Here is a 21,121-nt window from a genome sequence, read left to right as displayed (position 1 = left end):
CAAATGTTGGAATTAACATAAGAGGAAAGAGAATTAAGGGTATAAGTGGAGAAACCAGAAGAAGGAAAGAAAGACTAAGGGAAACCCTGTTTAATAAATGCCATGTTATACTAATTTAAATATACAAGCAGAAGACAGTCACATGAAACTGTCGGATTATTTCTTTAATTCTACAGCAGACGGGGGAGTAAAAGTTGGGAAGGGGCTGTGTGCTCATGTGCTGTAGTGTGTGGATGCAGTTGAGGAACCAGAGGAGGGAGCAGGAGGGTGGGGGCAGCGTGGTTGTTGGGAGAGAGAGAGAGAGAGCGAGAGAGAGAGAGAGAGAGAGAGAGAGAGAGACTGCTGCCACTACTGCTGAGACTTATCAAAACAGCTCCTACATTCTTGCTCAATCACCCAGCCTCCCTCAGGACTAAACACTTCTACCAGTGTTTGTACTTAGGTAAACAGTGACAAGTGGGCTGTCAGGGGCCTCTGTGGCCTTGTTATAGACGCTCTATACCATAAGGCCTTCACTGCCGTACTGAACTGCTGCCACTTCCACGGGTCTGCAAATGACGCACAACGCATGTTGATCGCACGGAAACAAATGCAGACACAAATGCACAGTGACATATGAAACACTTTTTTTTTTTCCTGTGTGTATATGTGCTCACGCAGACATACTTTATTGCCTCTCAGGGTGGTATGATGGTGTTGCTGTGGTCTCAGGGGGCCCTGCATTGCTGACAGGGCCTTGTGGTCAAAGAGCCTTAAACCCTGGGCTAGTTGCCACTGCTTTACAACACAAACACTCTTCGAATCCATTATTTTCATGCATCGAATTTTTCTCTCACGGACACACGCATGCTACACACAGGACCCCTGGAGGCAAAGTTCCCGAGGCCATGGATCCCGAGTTAGTCACTGCTGCTGCTACTGTTCTAGACAGGAGGGGGAAAAAAAAGCACTGCCACATTGTTTCAGCCTGAGATAAGCATCACCTAGGAACGAGAGGAGAAATAACACTCAACATTTGTTGTCGTCCCCCAAAAACTCTGACTATAATTTTTCCACTGGCTTTGCACATGCCTGCACGCACTGCTGCACTTCATACTTCGCTCTCTGGGTTTGATATTTTATCGGAACGAAAAATGTAAATACAGGTTATTGTTTTCCCCAAATTAAGAGGCAGGTTTATACTCAATCAAGGACCAGCTTACACGAATCAAACAGAGCTCTCCGTCTATCTGGAGTATCTGCCCTGGGTAAGAAGAAATAATGTAAGAAACACGAGCGCTGATGTGATTTTTCCCAACTTTGAAAATACTCTCCAAACAAAACAGTTTTTTTAGACAAATTGCATGTACTGACTCAACAACTCAAAACAATAAAAAATACAATATTTGTTCTTAAAATCATAAATCAGCAGCTGAACTATGTATACAACAAAGGCTTAAATAGCATGTGTTATTGCATGACTCATAGCACCTTAGTGCTATGAGTGCTGGCAGGGTATAGTAAGAGTAAGGTCTCTTATTAATCAACTAGAACAATATGAAAGGAGCGATGCCAGAAGCACACATTAGTAATGACAACTAAAGTTCATAAGTGGCTGATACTGTGCTCTGTGACATAAAGGAGCAATAACAGCACATAGATGAATCAATAAGTACACAAATGAACAGATGAAATAGTGAACCCTTCCAAAGCAAGAGTAACATAAGTCCAATTACATGATCCATTCGTAGTTATGGTGCAATGTGTTGGCCTGCAGATGTATAAAACCTTCAGCTCAAATATGCAGAGTCATCATTTTCATCTAATCCCAGACTTGCCTCCATACAAATAATCAAGAAACAATGAAAGAACAGAAACAGGCCAAGACCTCTGAGACAAAAAGAAATGTGTAGCTGAGTGCAACAAACCTCGGTGGGGGAGCCAAAATCTGCAGAGGGGCTGCAGGTGCTGGTGTCCGGGAGGGCGGTGCCAGCACTGCTGCGCACTGGGGAGGACGGAGCAGCACCGGCAGGGGGTTCTGGGATGTTGGAAGTCTGACGCAGGATGCCATGCCTCTGGAGGCGAGCCCATGTGGAGGTCCAACTGAGCAGGAGCTCGTACAACAGCTGAACCTGGAGCGTGGCAGAGGCAAAGAAGAAGAAACTTACTGTACTTTAAGTCACACTGATGGATAAGTATTTAAGAATTGCATCATTCATATTTATTAGGATTAAAATGATCATAGTTCTTGGAAAAATACATAATGTAAAGGAAAACTTTGAAGTGTCACTTCTTGTTTTTCTTTCTTGTTGAAGAACAAGTGATTCATATACAAAGCTAGTATCTCTCATCATCCACAAATAAGACATAGCTTTGCAACCCAAAATTGACCGTGGCAACCCAGCTGGACACGCTTTCAATAAATGTCTGCTGTGCCAACTGAGTGACTTAAAAGATAAACCTAACACACCATGAGTAGTCTTAATAACCAGATTCAAATGTGTTTTAGCCAAGGTCTGACTCAAACAGCTGCATTGGGGAGTTTTCATGCAGTTCTGACTTGTGAGGCCATTACCATGATTTGGCTTGGCAGCTCTGTAGTTATGTGACACTAAACCTAGTTAAAGCTGAGAGAGAATGAAAGAGAGGAGGAAGAAATATTAGCCAGAAATGGACGACTATCCATTTCCATGTCTTTCTCCAACTTAACGCTCTTTTAGACTTTGCACTCCGTCATTCTGAGAGGCCTCATTTCACAAAAGTGATGTAAAAACTTTTGCGTTCATGTTTCTGCTCGGCGTGCAATCATTGCGGAGGGGACAGCATGCTCGCACACGTGCTCCACTGTACAAATTTGTTATCCATAACAACAGAAATCGCAAAGAAACCTACACAGGAAAGTTGTGTTGTGTCATCAATTTCCCCTGAAAAACTCACCGCAGTTAGGAAAAACTGAAGGTTTGGCGTCAAGCGTACTCAACTATTTATCATGTGCTCACATGAAAAGGGGCCTTAGCTTTAAACAACAACAAAGCCAAAAACAAGAGTGGAAAACATGAGGGGAAGGCAGGGGAATGTGATGTGATGCTTTCAGTTATTCATGCATTCACTCAGTGTTCTTTAGAGGAAGGAGAGAGAGAGAGAGAGAGAGAGAGAGAGAGAGAGAGAGAGAGAGAGAGAGAGAGAGAGAGAGAGAGACGAGAGGAGAGAGAGAGAGAGAGAGAGAGAGAGAGAGAGAGGAGAGAGAGAGAGAGAGAGAGAGAGAGAGAGAGAGAGAGAGAGAGAGAGAGAGAGAGAGAGAGAGAGAGAGAGAAAGGGAGAAATGCGACGCTCTTTCACAGTGAGCTAATTTCTGGATTTCAAATGCTTCGCTTCTGCAGCCAACAAATTCCCCCCCCACACTCCCTCCTCCTCCCTCGACCACCCTACCACTGAGGGTCCCTCAAAAGTGAAGGTGCACAGACACACGAACCACACACACACACGCACGCAAAACCGCTTTCCCCCAAACACATTTTTAATCTCTGCTGCTCACTCGCACACATGCACGCCTGTTAGCACACACATTACAGGGAGGCCTTCCATAAATAAGCATAAATCAAATGAAAAGCAGCACAATACATTACAGCTGGGCCATTTCAAACATGTCCAGGAAGAGCTGCTAACGCCGATCCAGCAGCCGTCCAGGGACAGGGGCCAACAGCTGTCTGCCATACTCAAACCGAACTGCACTGCAGGCAAGGAGAGGTACGGCTCCACACTCCCTTCTCTGAGAGTCTGGTGCCTGGAAGTCCAACCAAGCACAACAAGGCCTACTGCACTCAGTAGCAGATGTGGAGGAAGAGAGGGAAGAATGTGAAGTTCAGGAGAAAAAGGCAAAGGGTGAGAACAACGAGGGTGAGGTGAAGGATACGTGACAGGGTTGTTAAGTGACCTCTGTTTATAGCAGAGCATTGGAGCCGAGCCTTATGATGAGACTTTTAGCACTCTTCACCGTCACCGAATTCCTTTCATCCACCCTTCATATTTATCTTAGTCTTTCTTCCCCATCCCCTCTACTCTGTCCTTCTTTTCACATCACCTTCATCTCTCTCTCTCTCTCCCTTCTCTCATTTGCTCCACTCTATGTTTATACCCTGCTCATGATATCCCAGCTTAGTGGAAAGTAGGGTCAGTTAGTTCAGATCAGCTACTGCTCGTCTGGCCAGTGGGCAGGTTGGCCACACACTAGTACAAACACTCTCACGCTTACATGAGCTCGCGATACAGATGCCATATTTCATGAGTTGTGGAAGTGAGCAGAACATTTGGAGGGCCGGGGTTCTCCAAAGACCTGTCATCTGTAGATCAGGAGGCCTGCTAGGCTGCAGTAGTACAAACTGGAGACTGAACAGAGGCTGCCACAGCCATTCATAAAAACACACAGATGAAAGACGGGAGAGCATGCAGATGGTGAGTGTTCTTGTGCCTTTATCTAAGCACAGTTTATATAGGAACTTCACAAAACTGACATGTTGTAGTGTATGTGTGGTAAGTGTGTACATGTGCACAGATACGTGTGTGTGTTGTGTATGTTATGTGAAAAGTTGTGCAGTTATGTGTCAAAGGTAAGAGACAACTTTTCGAGGTGTGAGTGAATGTGGGGCTGGGGATTTCAAGGTGGTCCTGATAAGGTCAAAGTCCTGCAACTAACCTTTGACTGTTGCTACTAACTCCATCCTTCAAAGCCACATACATCATTCACACTGACACACACACACAGACTCAGATTAGAGACACATTTACTGCACTACAGGCACACATATGCAAGTTTGATGTGATCACTATTACGTAAATGGTTTGTTTACAGCTTAACAATAATTAGAAATTTATGACTCTCATAAGTATAATATTGAATGTTGATGTTGGACAATTCCAACAGTCACTGCCACGTATTGTGACCATGACTCTATTCAAACAACAGAAGAACTTTCTACACTCTGTAACCAGAACTGATATTAAGTAACTCTACTGCTACAAGGTGTGTGCTTGTGTATGGGCTCTGTCATAAGCCACTGTCAGGGCCAAATTCCAGACCTAGGACCAGTTAATTAGGGACAGCTTGTGCAATTAGGGACAAAACCATGTCTTCAATTAGGAAAAGACAGATTTTTGGATCAGTGGTTAATGTCCCCGAAGTAAACGTGTGTGTGTGTGTGTGTGTGTGTTTGTGTGTGCATGCGTCCGAATCCTGCTCTGTTCCAGGATGTGACAGTTCACTTTGAGTGTTCTGTCTTGAGATGAAATTAACATGTTTTGGAAACATGCATCAAAGATGAGCAACTATATTCGCTCATTCATTTCATGTGTGAGCACGCTAATGTGTCACTGAATGCACCAGTCTCTTTTTTACTCTCCCTCTTTTAATCCTATTTATTCCTTATTTAGATCCTTAGTTTTTCTCATTTCAAAGACATTAAACTCACCTCTAATATTACCTACATTTATGCCCAAATATTTTCTGAGACTCTCAAATCCATTGTAGCATATAGACACTACCAGAGACAAAATCACACAAGTGTACATGCATTTCTTGCTTTTTACCATTAAAACCACAAATCCCAGTTTCAAATCCCTTTTCAGACACACAATATGTAACACTGATGGTTTCATCTCTCTGTCTTTGGTGATGGATTTTTGTCGTTCATATACTGTATAATCTTAAAATATATTCTGTTGTTGAGTGCAATCTGATGCTTGCTGCTTCCTCACAGTGAATCCACTGACCCAGCCGCCTAAGTAATTTTCTCAATTTAAGTTATTAAAGAACAAATTTTGCTGTTTGACATGCACATGCAATGAATGACAGGACATTTGTGCATAAGAGATGATGACAGAGATAATTCATGTATTACAGTACAGTGATGTTAATGGGCCCTCTGTACAGGTTTAACTTGTGCTGTTGTAGTCTTTGCATTACTCTGACAGCATTCAGTTCAGACTTGTGTTGAAAGTGATATGAAAATGTTTGGTCTGACTCAGTAAGATTTTTTTTAACTGAAAGTAACTCGGGCACTTATTCAGTAATGAGATCGACATGTTAAATTGCCATCACATTAATGTAATAAGTTGCATGTCTGAAAGGGGCTCAAGAATACCTTCGTTTGTGCCATGAGGTAATCCATTGCATATTTTGGAAAATCTGATTTAATGTCATAAAAATGCAGTGTGGAGGCCAATCTCTCATTCTTCTTTGTGTACGTATGATTAGATTAGGTACAACTTGTATTGTCATTGCACACAGTAAGAATCAGTAGAAATAAATACAGGTTCACATTACACCAGATGAGTGTTACATACAAAATAAAAACACATTACAAAACCATAAAGAAAATGTAAAGCAGCTATATGTTACAATTTATACTTAATATGATATGTAAACATGAACAGAATCAGATAAATAACATGAACAATAGAAATGTCTGGTTATATTACATGCAGTATAAACATTGATCAAGTATGTACAGAGTTAATTATATGAATCTCTCAAAATGACATGCAGCTCCACCACCCAAACTCCTCCCTTTCTCTACACCCATCAGCATGCCTTCTCATCTAACTATGTTGGCGGCACTCATGGGGCAGCAACTGTGCAGCGCACTGACATCCCCATATACATTCCCACAAATGGCAATGCTAATTAGAAAGAGGACTAAGTAGTGTGAGGTCCCTTTTGTTCTGGAGGGGTGGGGTTGCTCTGGCAGCACTTCTTGGCTGCTGCATGGCTTGCTTTGGTATTAGCTTATAACCCCCCTCGAGTCAGAAATTTACACAGAGGAAGGAGGGAGAGAGGGGAGGTGAACAGATGGAACACAAGAGCAGAGAAATCACAGTTGAAAGAAAAGAGAAGAGAAGAGAAGAGAAGAGAAGAGAAGAGAAGAGAAGAGAAGAGAAGAGAAGAGAAGAGAAGAGAAGAGAAGAGAAGAGAAAAGTTTTCATTGGACCCAAAAACTAATAATGACTCCTCATATAATCGCAATAAGCCTTCCCAGCTTTGCCAGACACAGGCACTCCATTTGAAAAGAAGAACAGAGAAGAATAAAAGAAAAGAAACTTTCCCTCAATAAACGACCAGCTCTCCTCTTCATCTCTGGGAAAGTTTTCACCACCAACAGATTAAGGCCTTTCATTTGGTTTCTGGTACCAATTCCCCTCAATATCACCATGGCTCATCACTGTGGTCGTAGACATTTAACAGTGTGACCACTCGAAAGGTCGCCCCAATTAAGTGTTTAGAGAGGAGCCTAATTCAATAGAGCTAATTCAATTGAGAAAAAACAAAACATGTGTAATGGTACATGTAGATGTCATTATATCGCTGTAACAGCGAAATGAAAAACAACACAGAGAACTAACCGGGAGACAAACATGTTCCGTTTCCAATCTGTCTATATTCATCATGCTCTCCCCAAAACATAATAACACCCTGTAAAACAATGATGATGATGAGCTTACGGTTCCCTGCTCTCCTTCACACAGACCCAAAAATGTCTGACCAAAACAAACAAGGCAACACTCTCTTGTTTATACTTTCATTTTCATGACAATCATACGAGGTAAGAAGATGAGGCACTTTGTTTATCGGAGTCAATCTATATCAGAGCAATGTTGCGGAGGCGGGCAGTTCCTGCCAGGGTTCATGTGTTCATATTTCAGCAAAGTTTATAAGAGGATGATTAGTATAAATATACATGTAATTGTGATGACTACTTTGTGAGATGCAGATCTGTCTGACTGACCTGAGGGTTGGAGCACTTGACGTGGACGGGCTGCAGATCAACATGGAGGCAGACTACAAAGGAGTGTCTTCCTTCAGAACAGCTCTGCAGCTTATGGGATGTGACGGCCAGTGTGGACGTACAGCCCATAGGCTCCAGCAGGCTTAGGCTTCTCTGCTGGCCCAGCAGAGTGTACACGCTGAATTGAGTCAGGCTTATTGTCCATGGGAAGGCATCACCTGGTGGTCAATAGAAGAGAGGGAAAAGACGGGCGTGTGAAAAAATGTGGGAATGGAATGAAACTGTGGGAGAAATGTACAATAGAGAGATATTGGCAGAGGTTAAGAGTAGGGAGGATGTGAAGAGACTGAGCAAGAAAGTGAGCAAGCCAAATATTTGTGAAATTGAGAGGAAGACAAAGAGAGGCAGTACATTAAAACATCAGGAATAGAAATCATTGTAACAACTCCATTATGACTTCCACTTACCTTTACAATCATAGTCAATTTAATGGAATCAGAAAGTGTCCCAAAAAGGACCTCATACACCCAGTAGAGCATTGTGAAATCTGTGGGTCTGAGACAAGATGCCACACTGTGAGCACTTGAACTGTCAACTTGCCGACCCTGGTAGGACCATCTGACGGAAGGGTAACTTGTTGGCTAGCACGGGGCCATGAAGAGTACATTTCCAACGCACCGTGGGCAGGATGCTTTGATCCAGGGCATTAAAAATGAGAGATGAAGAGCTTTTCAAAGCATAGGAATGAATTACTAAAACCATGGGTTGTTAATTTTAACGGCAACATTGACAAGGCTGCTGATGTCACTGTTTTTGCTGTCGTTTTTCTTTCTTCTCCGTTTTTGAAATCCGTATGCCCAATTCTGATGTCATTGGAGAGTTGGGAGAAAAAAAAGGAGGGTCCCCCCTATTTTTCTTCTTCTAAAGAGAAAACACTACTCAACTGTCTGGGTGTTGCTTATGTCAACTCTACCAGGTGTGCACACCACATGTGCAAGATCTATCTCTCAAAGTTGCTCTACTTAAGTTTGTTTGTCTTTTGTCATGGTAAATGAGTAGTAGTCGGTCAAAGGTTTGCTCAGTGTTGAAAAGGCTGTAATGATGATGAATTCCCATTATGTAGCCCATTACTATTATGAAACCATCCATTTCAATTATTAATAAAAGCAAATTCATTCGTAATTCTGTAGATTTTGTCCACCCATTGAATATACTTTCTAAGACTCCCATTTTTAACCTATGAACCTATCACCATCATTGTTTTCTATACTCTAATATTTTGTTTTCTTATTTAAACTTTCAAATCAGTCTTTTAGACGTCAGGTCAGTTGGTGTTCCCAGTGTGTGTTCTTCTGCCAGCATTTTAATCATAGTCATTTAAGTTGAGATTTCATAAGATACATACAGCATGAAAACCTACCTTCCTCCAAGATGGGCTTGGAGACCACAAAGGGGAGCTCCTGCAGTGGTTCCATGTACTTGTGCCCAGCACTGAGGACACTGATCTGGGGCAGGCAGACTACTAGAGTCCCGGGCATGGAAGCCTGGTTGTGGTACCAGCTACGCACGGTGCCAGGAATATCACCGCAGATGATGGTGCTCGGGGAGGGGAGGCTGTCATTGGGCAGGAACACACAGCACGGCTGCACCTCCAACTGGACAGGGGAGAGAAAAATAAATGACCCATGAAATCATCTTAATTAATTCAGTGTCACTTGATCATTGATCACCATCTGTCTCTGGCTCCTTAAATTGTTTTCAATGAGCTGTCCATGAGCAAAGTGCTCAAGGAGCACTGCTTTGTGCCAATATTAGATGCCTTTGGTTGCAGTGGAAAGGACCTAATAAAGACTGTGTGCACAATGCTGGGTGTTGCTGGAAAAGACTAAACATGCTTAATAAACCTTTCCTTGATTTATAAATGGAAACAGTCCATCCCACATTAAGTCATACATGCTGTTCTCCTGATGCTAATGATAAACTAAACTTTGTCTGTTATATGACCACTACTGTTTATGTTCTATTATTATGTATTTAAGTGTCATAACTACTTGCACAGTGGGATAAATCCCTTAATGTATATAACTTGAGATTCTGAATCTCAATTTAAAGGATCAGTGTATAAGATTTAATGCCATCTAGCAGTTATTTACCACAGTCACTTTCAAAGTGGTGAAATGAAGCTAATGAAGCTAATCTTAGCGTGACACCACCACTGTAGAGACTGTTGCTGCCTCCACCATTGCTGTTTATGTTAATAAGTTACAGTGGGATGTTCTAGACACTTCCACTCCTGTTGGGTATCAAAATGTTGTACTGAATGACTACTGAAGATTTTTTGTATACTTACTAGTCACAATGCAATTTGGTCAAAGCCATAAAAGTACTGAAGTTTGGTACTCAGCCCTATGAAATACTATATTCCATTTTTGCCGAGTCCATTGCGCTAGACGCCACTGAATTCTACATAGTGCACCTTTAACACCATTTAAAATATGAAATTCTATATCAAGCAAAAAGAACAGCTTTCACAGCTTCAGGCACTTTTGACAGTTTATTCTTGAACTAAGGGTTTGAGACCCATTTCAGCTGCACTGTGTTACACATATTTCTGTTTACTAGCCATTAGGTCAGTAACCAGTAGCCAGTTTGGGGTTAGAGTGTGAACAGTGTTAAACCTGTCTGGGCTTTAATATTTCTTTGTCTTTTTCCATTATACTTGCACAGATTTAAAAGGCCAGTTAACAGAGCGGAGAGGAGTACAGGGTCTGGGGGCAGACAGCAGGTGCTGTCAGATACTCTGTGTGTGTGTGTGTGTGTGCGTGCGTGCGTGCGTGCGTGCATGTGTGTGTATGTGTGACCAATTGGAGTTCAGACACTGGGAGTGAGGACATTTTGGCTGCTCCTCACTTTGGGCCGGATCTTCAAAAGGGTGGTTTGGTTTTAATATCAAGGTTAGAGTCAAGGTTAGTCAAGGTTTAAGTTCAGTTTAGGTTAAGGGCTGGAGTTAGTTAATCTCTTCTTCATGAGAGTCCACACAGTTATACAAGTACTGTGTGTGTCTGTCAGTGAGTGAATGTTTGGTACTAAACAGTACTTTTGGAGTATATGAAAAAAGTCTATATCCATTGGGGGCTATGATAGTGATATTGTAGTAAATGTTCAGTGTAAAATACACAAGCAAATCCAAATTGCATACACACTCAAGCTTAAGTCATCTCCTAATATCACACACACAAACACACACAATTGCTGGAATGGCCTGGACAGGCCTGTGTGCGGAGGCCAGTTCTCCCAGCTTTGACGTGAGTTGAAAGAAAGATGGCAAGAACCGCAGAAACAGACAAAAAAATGGAGAGAGAGATGGAGAATAGGAGAGAAAGAGAAGGCGAGAAAGACGGAGAGATACGGTTACACATTCATCTCACGCCGCTTCCTCTTTTGATTACTCTTCAAAGGGGGGTTTGAAATCGGAACACTTTTGCACACTGACACATAAGGCTTTGGCCTTTTTAAGAGCCGGCACGCAGGAAGAAAATCCATTGACACTGCCTGGTCTGCTGCAGATCTTAGCGGGGTTAAGCTGTAAAGCAGGCAGACACACGGAAACCGGCGGGTTTAACACTGTGACTCTGGTCTGCACCTTGAGCTCACTGCCTGAAGCTAATGCACTCCTTCTGGACATCTTGGTTTACTCAAACACATTACACATTACTTCTTCTTCTTCTTGGGTTAATTCTAATCATCAAAAAATATTTATTGAAATATGCTATTGGCTGATACAACAATAGGTGCGTCACTACAAGGAACATGAAAGCACATAAGGAAACCCAGGAACAATGATTTAAATGAAACAAATATAAATGTTTATTACAAGTTAGCAGAGGCCAGAGATGTGAGTTAATATTGTTTCATTTGTTTTAAGTATTCAAATTACACTCACATGGAAACAAATCTGGGAACTCTAGCCTGCAAATGTTTGGTATTGTTGCATAATTAAGTACTAAAATAATGAAAACTAATCAAAATTGTCATTGACTGATTTTTGGTCATTCCAAGACTAAATTCAGGATCAAAAGCAAAATGTAGTTCAAAGGTATGCGTGCGAGTGTGTCTCTGTGTACATGTGGAAGTTTAACCCTATTACCGTATCAGATAATAATATACATACTAAGTTCAATCATAACAAACGGAAAACGAACTTACACTTTCAACATTTACTGTTTCAAATGAGTCATTTCGGCGCACAGCTTGTCTTCTGTATATAGAATGTAAATGGCCAGACTAAAGTTACCTTAATTACTTGAGTTCCTATACTGTGTCTGATGGTTGACTACATCTGTCACCATATATCAAACTTTAGAAGTCAGACTTCTTTACATAATCATGGAAAATATTAAACACTAAAATGAATGCTGGATGATGAAGGTGCATGCTGCTTAAACACTAAAGGAAACTGGTGTTGGAGAATACAGAGTTGTAGCTTTAATTCTCTTTGCCATAAAGGACATTCATTATGCAATTAAGGGATATTTTTTTTATGTGAGATTATGTTTACAACTATTTAGAGAGATGTCAATTTAGCCAAAAGGCCTATTCATATATTTATATATATACTTGTTGTTTTTTTCTTTTGGGGAGGGGGGTGCCCTTTGGACAGGATTGTGCCACCAGAAGCTGTATCCAGCAATCTTGATTGGAATCTGAACATACCATAAAAGGTATTTTCATAATTGCTGCAGTGAGGTTGTACAATAAAACATAATGCAATACACTTAATGGTGTTTGCTTAAGACTTTGCTGTTGTTCCCCATGGCAACACAAAGATGATGTCAAGTGTATGGTAGCTAGAGACTTGCCACATCACACGCTGAAATGCTGACAATAAACAGATAACATCTCACAGATGACAAGAGAGGGAAAAATAGTGAAACAATTGAATGGCATTCACTGGGCACGGAGACCACAGTTTCTAGATGTTTACATTATGACAAAAAGGCTGAAACTGCTTCAAAGGGCCTAAGTATGTCATGGAAATGAAAATGGCATGTCAGTCCTGAATCTGGGTGATACAAAACTAATCTTTGGTCGGCTTTTTTCTCCTTTTTTTCCTCTTCTCCACGCTGTTGGTGACAGCTAATAAAAGCCACAAAAAACAAAACAAAAAAAAACTGAAACAAACATGCTGTAATTCAAAATGGCAACAGTGCATGAGTCCATGTAAGGGCGAGGGAATGAATAAAGCAACATTTGCTTTTCTCTACAGTGAGCGATTAGGTCAACAGGGTAGATATGAACAACAGTGAAGTGGGTAGTTCTTGATGATCAGAAGCTGCAGCTGCTGAGTAATATCTGACTCCAAATTACACAGTTTCCAGAAGAAAGATGACTGCACACAAAGATAAGGGAAATACCAAACAGATATGAACTGTACTAGTGGTTAGTATCTTACAAGGGTTTAGACTGAATCATGCTAAAATCTGTGGGGCCGGAGAGACCACGAACAAAATACTTATTGTAACCCGTATCTGTTCCGTGAGGCAACGCAGTTACTGGCCGAAGTTGTGTCCAAGACAAATATGGTAAACAAGTAAAATCAAAATAAAATCACTCAGGGAGTGCAAATCTCTGCCAAGACTGCACAATTGTCTAAATGTGTTGTTTTAATAGTAGAAAAGGTTTAGGAATGTTTAATCTGCATGTGGATCTGGAGCAAAATACACAGTGTGAGAGATAATCATGGGACACAAGTGCCAGATTTTTTAAGTACACGGACTACTGTAGTTCATGAGAAAATAGAGGAAAATTTGTGTGTGTGTGTGTGTGTGGGGGGGGGGAATATCCATATAAGACAAATCTGTTTTTGAATCACTTGTTATGTGGTGCCTTTTGTTTGTCTATTTCTCAGTAATAATATTATACATTTAATAGACCAGACAAATACATTGTGGAGATAATAAGATAAACTATACATCTCATTCTAATGTACATAATTCATGTCCTTTGGTTCACCAAGAATGCCATTTAGTATGTTTTTTAATCATTCAAAAGAGTCACATGGCATCATCATCACGTGGGATAATTCACAGTTATGAAAGGGACATTAAGGGATTTCATTTTGGCATGTTAAATTTGTATTTTGTTGTGTTGTATATGATCACATCTCTTATGTGTCCAAGTGACAAAATACAAGGCATGAACTTGACATCACTAGCTGAGAGTTTTTATTCTTTAAATGGACTAAATTTTCCTTCAAATGCACTGGTCAAATTTCATTCATGTTTATTTAATTATTATTTTATACATGCTACTGTAACAGCTGTAAGAAATAGCCTAATAGGCCCCGTAGTCTCTATTGACCCATGGTGGTTCTGATTTATTTTCATTAATAAAAACATTTCAAAAACAAAGTGCAACCTGCTCCCACTATATGTGAACACTGCATGAGACTCAAAAAACATGAATGTTCAATATGACTGCAACCCACATGAATTCATGTTTACTGGCATGATGTCTTTTCCATGGAAACTATCCAATTTTTCTGTCACAGTAAACCACCAGTCATTTAAAAACAGTTTATGAAACCTTCTGCAGTAGATGGATTTAAATGCAGTCAAAGTACAAGACAGAAATGTTAATCCTGCATTGTGTGCTTGTGTGCCACTTATAGGAAGGTAAACTCTGAGCCCTCTGACACTGCCTACAATCACCCTGTACTCTGAGCTACCACTAACAGGAGGTCATCCTAGTTAACCTCATGGACCTCTCCATGGCTCCCCCTCTGTGGTCTCATGTTTGAACTCTGACTCTCGCACACACTCGCATGAACACATAGAGAGAGACATACGCTATCCAAACAAAGATGACAGGGGTAACGAAGGTCAAGAAAGGGGAACGCTGGCACTGCTGAGCAGCGCTGACAGATCCAAAGAGAGGAATAGTCTGAGGTCAGAATGTCCCAAATGCATCACTGCTTTGACCGCTGCCAAAACCACTGACAGCATTTCTTCTCCCTGACCAACTCTCTACCCCTCTGTCACCCTACCCTCATACGCCTCTGTCCTCTGCTCCCTCTCACTGCTGAAGCCTGGCTGTCGGTGTCCAGGTCCCTGACCATGACCGTGCATTGATTGAGGGTGGAAAGTCTGTATACACGGGTTGTGACCGAAGCAAAGGGAGGAAAGAAAACCCAAGAGAGGTTGAAGGAAAGGAGCTGGAGGGAAATCCAGTGTTTGTGTTCGGGGGTAATGGTGTGGTTGCATACACGGCGAAAAAAATAAAATAAGAAAATAACCAAATGGTGTTGGTAATCACAGGTCAAGGTGGAAAGAGAGAGCATGTGTGTGTTTCATGTCACAACTTCAGGTGTAAAAGTTCAGTTGAGGTTACGTAGGGTCATGTTTGGTATTCCCCACAATTGTGTTTAACAGCTCTGTAACAGGCCAATAAACACAGCACTGGAAGCAGTTAGCCTGTGTGACAATGTCCCCCTACTGTGAGCTGACGGCCATGCCAGGTTTGTGTATGTTTTCTGTGTGTGTGTGTACATGTGTGTGTATGCGAAAGGAGAGAAAGCATGCACAATGTCCTGTGACAGGACGGGAAACTAACAGGTATGCCAGGCTGACCAAAAAAAACCTCAGTTTGTTCCGTCACATGCTTGGGAAGTGAGGGGGCCATTTGCAGCGTGTTACTGTACTCACAAAGCCACTCACAAGGCTCAGAAAACGAAGTTATATTTTTATCCATAATAGGATAGTGGAAATGTATTCTCTATGAGGGTAAACCCATGGAAAGGCAGCTATCCAAGTGCAGCAAAAGGAAAAAATTCTAAAATGAATTTAAAAATAGAAATGGGCACAAATAATAGTTGAAAGTCACGAGCGTAATTGCCGTGTGGAATATCTGTTACACAACTTCATCCTCTGTGGGATTCGGGGTAATGTGGAATAAAGTGCAGCAACAAAAAAAATGACAGATACACAGCCTCTGGCAATGACTCAGGTACAACAAACAGTAAATACAGCACGTGGTCGCTCAGCACATTTGTGTGTCAGTGTGTGAGTTTGCGTGGCTGCTGTTTTTACAATCGTTTGGGTTCCACATGCTCTTCTGATTACGGGAAGGGTATCTGGAGCTGTACCACATTAGGAGAAGGACCTCAGATTATAATAAAGATTTGGATTCAACAGTCTACTGTTGGTGAGAAGTTTAAGAATGGCAGGTATGACAGTATACAAGCTTCAGTTGTGAAAAGATGAGTCAAAGAGCCATGCTTTCTCATTCCTTTTGTCCAATGACATCATGTCCTCTGAAAGTGAAACTAAATATTTCAGCATACTTAAATGAAGTGAACTGTCAGTTGCATGGGAGCCCACTGCCTCTAATGATAGATTCATTTAAGACCATTGAGGAATTGAGTGTGTGTCTGTGTGTATTCAGGGGCAGGGTGTGTATCACTCACAGCACACTCTATTAATATACTTCAAAAACGGCGGAAACACTTTTCAATTTTGACCAGGAAATCTCCGTAAAAAAAAAAAGATTGAAGCCAATCAACTCCTTATGAGGCTGCACGTGCCGGGCCTTAACTGTAAAAACATGCTCAAATGACACACTTACACATTTAGAAAAAAGCACACGCACAGACATACATCATAAGCATGCTTACATGTTCACATACTGTGCATGCAAACCTAAACATACACAGAAAATCACAGATCATGTTCCCTCTTGCAAATGCAGTAATTAGTCATTAAAAAGCAAAACAAAAGTCAACTTGAATTCAGAGCGAAAAAGTAAAAATCAAATAAAAACCCTCTGGCCTCAAGCCAAAACACCTGAATTAACATCCCCCGTCTTCTTTTTCTTCAAACAAGTTCTGTTCTCTGAGAGCCCCCTTCTCTTTTTAATATCCTTGCTGAGACTCGGCGCTGTGCTTACCGCTTCCTCTGAAGGAGGGCACCTGCAACAGCAGTGAACTGCTCAAGTTCATAAAGTGACCCCCCACCCAATAGTACAGCTGGGCATTGAGTTCAGTACAAAAAGCTCACTGCAGCCCGAGCATCATCTCTCTCCACCCAAGTATGTTTGTCCTGAGGGTGAAATCAAAACAAAAGGTTTTTCCCAGGCTAGAATGACAGGGACACTCTAGTATGATTTATACAGAGAAGCAGGAACACTGCTGTTTGGCATAGAATCATAGGCAGAGCAATTCAGTATGTGTGTTTGTACTTATATTGATCCAGTTGATGCAATTTACTCATTTGCTGCCTTTCATCAGTACATACCTGGTATTTAGAGAAAATATCTGCCATTGGTTTACAGAGATTTACCAGATTGAAATAATACAGGGATCTGTATATCATGTTTTTGACTAACAGCTGGGTTATTTAGCAGGTGACCATTGCTTATCCTGAGATTTAGGCATTGATCCCTTCATCTTAGGCCTCTAAATAAACAAGGATCTTCGTACACTTTGATGTAAAATCACTCAGGCAGTAATTCAGTCTGGATTTTGGATCAGGAAGCTAGCATATGCTGTCAGGAGTAAATAAATACTACTAGAAAAGAGACAGAAGAACAAAAAAAAAGCTTGAAACATATCCACTTGGAGGGTACTTTGATTAAATGGTAAAATGCCTAAAGACATTTTTTGTCTATTTCTTGCTCCTCATCCCCGCTTGGCGTCACATCACAGAGTTCTGAACACAGGATTGTTACATTTTTTGTGGCAAGTTCTGCTCAGTTTTATTCCTGATCACTTCCCCTCTCCATCAGATAGCATTCAGAATCCAGCCACATGTGTGGACCCTGTTTCAAATCTTTCCATCTTAATACCCCCAAAAAAGTGTCCCTTGCTTTCTCCTCTTCTGAGCAACAGTGGGAGTGCATGATCTGTCTTGTGTCGCATTTCTCCCCTTGAGTCTTTGCGAAGATGGTTTATCTGGTTCCAGCAGAGCAGGTTCTAATAGAGAGGAAGCTGAGGGCCAAACACACTTAGGCTTTAAAAGGCTGGGGCCATGTGGAAATGGCCTATATAACCACGGGAGGCTCTTCGGATCTGCTGGGCCTCGCCAGTAAATGACAGAGCAGCGAGTTAGACCGAGGACAGCCTTTGAGGAGCGACTTCAGCTGTGACTACAGTATTCTCACAGAGTCATTCTTAGAGGGGGCAGATAAATGTTTCAGACATGTAATGACAGATTGCAGGAAAACTAGAAAGTCTGACAGAGAGATCTAACATTTGTGCAATAATCACTACACACCACAAGACTACGTGCTCCATGTTGAAAACAGAGTAGAAATATGCATCACTGATCAGTGACTCATACACCGTATCCGGATGAGCTGGAGCTTTTACTACAGTATGCGAACCAGCTTTCTCTTGTGTAAAAGCCACTTTTTGACTAAGAAGTCCAAACTGAGCCCCTAAACTTATAAATCTGGATCTATTTATTGACTATTTTATCTGACGGACATATGCTTCTTTGTGCCTACTCTTCTTGAAATATATTTTCAGTTCTAATAGCACTAAACAGAGTTATTGACACAGTCGTCTAACTTGGACCCGGACAGTCAAATATGTGTCTGACATTTGTCCTGTGGCGCTGCGGTCAGATCCGCTGTAAGGCTCTTTGTTTTCATATCATGCAGGGGAAGAGAAACTTCGAGGCCCCGGCTCTGAACAGACCTCAGGAAAGCACAAACCCCGTAGGCCGAGATCACCTCTCTGCGGAGCGACCCCACAACACGTGAAGTGCACACACAGGCGCATGAAACTTGTACATTCGAGCGCATATGCTCCGACACATTTTTCTCTCATTTTTGCTTAACCGCACACTCTTTTTCACACACGCGCGCACACACACAAATAATAAGCTAACCACGACACACAGGAAATCACCCAGAGATAGAGGAGAGGAAATTAGAAACACCCTCCCAGCATCCCCGGTGAAAACATTTGCAACTCTGGAGCAGAAAAATCTCAGTGGAAGGATCGGCAGCAAGCGGAAAACACATCCCTTTGTTTTCAAAAACCTGATACCTCTCCAAATGTAATCTTCCTGTGCCTGCACCAGACGGGACACTGTGTGGATGAACAGAAGGTCCACAGAGCAACCCCCCCCCCCCACTCCACCCCCATCCTCTTCAAATCTCTCTGGATTCCCCACCCACTGTTAACCTTCTGCTCCCCCTTTTATATCCTCCTGCATTTTCCAGCTCTGTCCAAAAACACATTTGGAATAGCGGGTGTAATAGTGTAAATAGTGTCTCCCCGTAAATTAAGATGATTAATGTGTGTATCTGAGGATGAGACTGTGCAGATGTGCATTGTGGTGCGCGGATGTACACACATTAAGTTTGTTGCGACCTCAGAAAAGCTGCTCTCCTCCCTGATGTCTATGAGAGAGGCATTTAAGCGTGATGCCTCCTGACAACAGATAGGCTAGGTCTCACCCACATGCCACCGCAAGCAATAAGCTCGTGGCCTGGCACGGCAGCGAGGCCAGGCAGCTCGCCATCCCTGTGGCCCTACATTCCTCTCTGCTAACACTGCTTACAGAAGCTGACAAGCGCTGGAGGTCTCCCTGGCCGAGGTGGAAATCTGCAAAAATAAACGCTTTAGGTGACATGAAGGCTTTGTTTGTTTCTGCTGGCCCGGCTGTTTGTGTTAGCGCGGTGGGTTAATTGCGACTTTGATCGCTGCGTTTATTGATCCAGCAGTGGCCTTAGGAGTGTGGCTGGCCTGGCCTGCCTGGCCTGCTACCACCCCCAATCTCAAATATTCACCCCTCAGCCACCCCGACATGCTGAGCCACTACAGATGGGGTCTAAAGGGTGACCCGAGCCAAACTAGGGCTAAGGATGCACTAAGGAGAGGGTAGTTATGACCTCTGGGCTGAGCAGGGACAGGGACATTTAGGATTGAGTGGCTTACTGAAGTTTAACGAAGAGAGAAATGATGGGAATGGAGTGATGGCTGGAATGGGCTGAGCCATAGGATAGCATAAGCAAAATACATTATGCAGCTGAGAGCTTCAACAAAAGCCCTTCCATATACAGGACTTATGCTGATCAGGCTGCACTGTAGTTTGGTCAGATATATGAAATTAGCTGGGTTTATCTACAGTAGTGTTATGGGCAGACACTTTTGCTCTGGGCTAGCTGTAGTCAGTGGAGGTGGCTGTGATTATCTTATGCAGTATGTAATTCTAGGCCAAGTTGGATCAGACGGTGATGGACTGCAGATGAAAAGAACTTTTATTGGCTAACGTTGGCGCATTTTCACCACTATTGATTTATGCACTGTGACCAAATCAAGTAGGCCATGCTGGGCTGTTCTGAACCTCAGCTGATCTGATTTGACCTGTGTTTGGCATGGCTTCCACTTGTGTCCCAAGACAAAGGGTGGATGCATGTTCCAACATTTTAAACAGATTCACCTCCAAACAAGCCTTCCAAAACACATTCCGAGATCAGGGTTAAAAAAAAAAAGGCACATAATTTTCCCCTGATATTACTAAAAAAATCCTGATCTGGAAATTGAGGCTGCTGTGACAATTTTGTACTTGCATGCCGCAGTTTTTATCCTAATGAAAATCAGTTCCAGGTCTCTAGGCCTCTGTAGTTCAAGAGGTTAAAGACACAAGAGAATCCTGTAAGCGCTTTTCCAGTGCAGAGTCCGGTGAGAGGGTCAAATGTGTGTGCGCGTCTATAATGGCTGTGAGGTCATCAGCATATTGACACAGCAGCAGATGATGGAATTGGATTCATGCCACATGTACACTAGTGCACCCATGACACACACACTCACACATAGACACACAAAGAGTGTGTTCTCACCCAGTAAACAGCTAATGACACATCTACCATCTACTGTTACAATGAGGAGTCTTGATTTAGATCGGACGATACCATTGAGGATAAGTGTGTAATCAGAAGAGAATGTACACTCTTTCTCTCGCTCTCTCCTTCTTATTCCCTCAGTACCTCCCCTGTATCTGTCTTTGTTCTTCTATCTCTCTTTCCTTCCTTCCTTCCTTCCTTCAACTTTACTCTGCTGAAATGGTTCAAATGTGTGTTGTAACTGCCAGCGTTAAAGTAATAAAAGCTTGCAATCTTTGAAAAAAAAAGCATATGTTTGAGAGAATGCAGTGTGTGTAAGGGTGAGATTTAACTGCATTTTTATTACATCTGTTTTATTCTAATGGATGTTCAACTGAATTGCCCAGAAACATAAACATTGAGCTTTAAAGAAAATACATACAGTAAATAAATACATAAAGAAATCTGAACTTTCAATTAGTAACTTATGGCAATGAGCTGGGGCTTTACCTCTTTTACACTGAGGTTACTTATAA

At 42.0% G+C, this 21,121-nt stretch overlaps 1 protein-coding gene across 3 annotated transcripts in view; it reads right to left on the bottom strand.

Moving 5' to 3' along the window:
- Positions 1–21,121, bottom strand: part of LOC128367021 (intermembrane lipid transfer protein VPS13B-like) — a 326,938-nt gene that overhangs the window by 149,154 nt on the left and 156,663 nt on the right. For all 3 annotated transcript variants that reach the window (XM_053327805.1, XM_053327806.1, XM_053327807.1), the window contains exons 23-25: positions 9,178–9,412; positions 7,758–7,975; positions 1,908–2,111 (exon numbers count right to left, since the gene is read on the bottom strand). In XM_053327805.1, coding sequence (XP_053183780.1) covers positions 1,908–2,111; positions 7,758–7,975; positions 9,178–9,412 — 657 coding nt within the window. The remainder of the gene's footprint in view (positions 1–1,907; positions 2,112–7,757; positions 7,976–9,177; positions 9,413–21,121) is intronic.

Source organism: Scomber japonicus, chromosome 10 (genome assembly GCF_027409825.1).
Source record: "Scomber japonicus isolate fScoJap1 chromosome 10, fScoJap1.pri, whole genome shotgun sequence".
Lineage (NCBI taxonomy): Eukaryota > Metazoa > Chordata > Actinopteri > Scombriformes > Scombridae > Scomber > Scomber japonicus.
The sequence above is the reverse complement of the archived record's forward strand: the minus strand, read 5'-3'. Positions and strand labels throughout refer to the sequence as shown.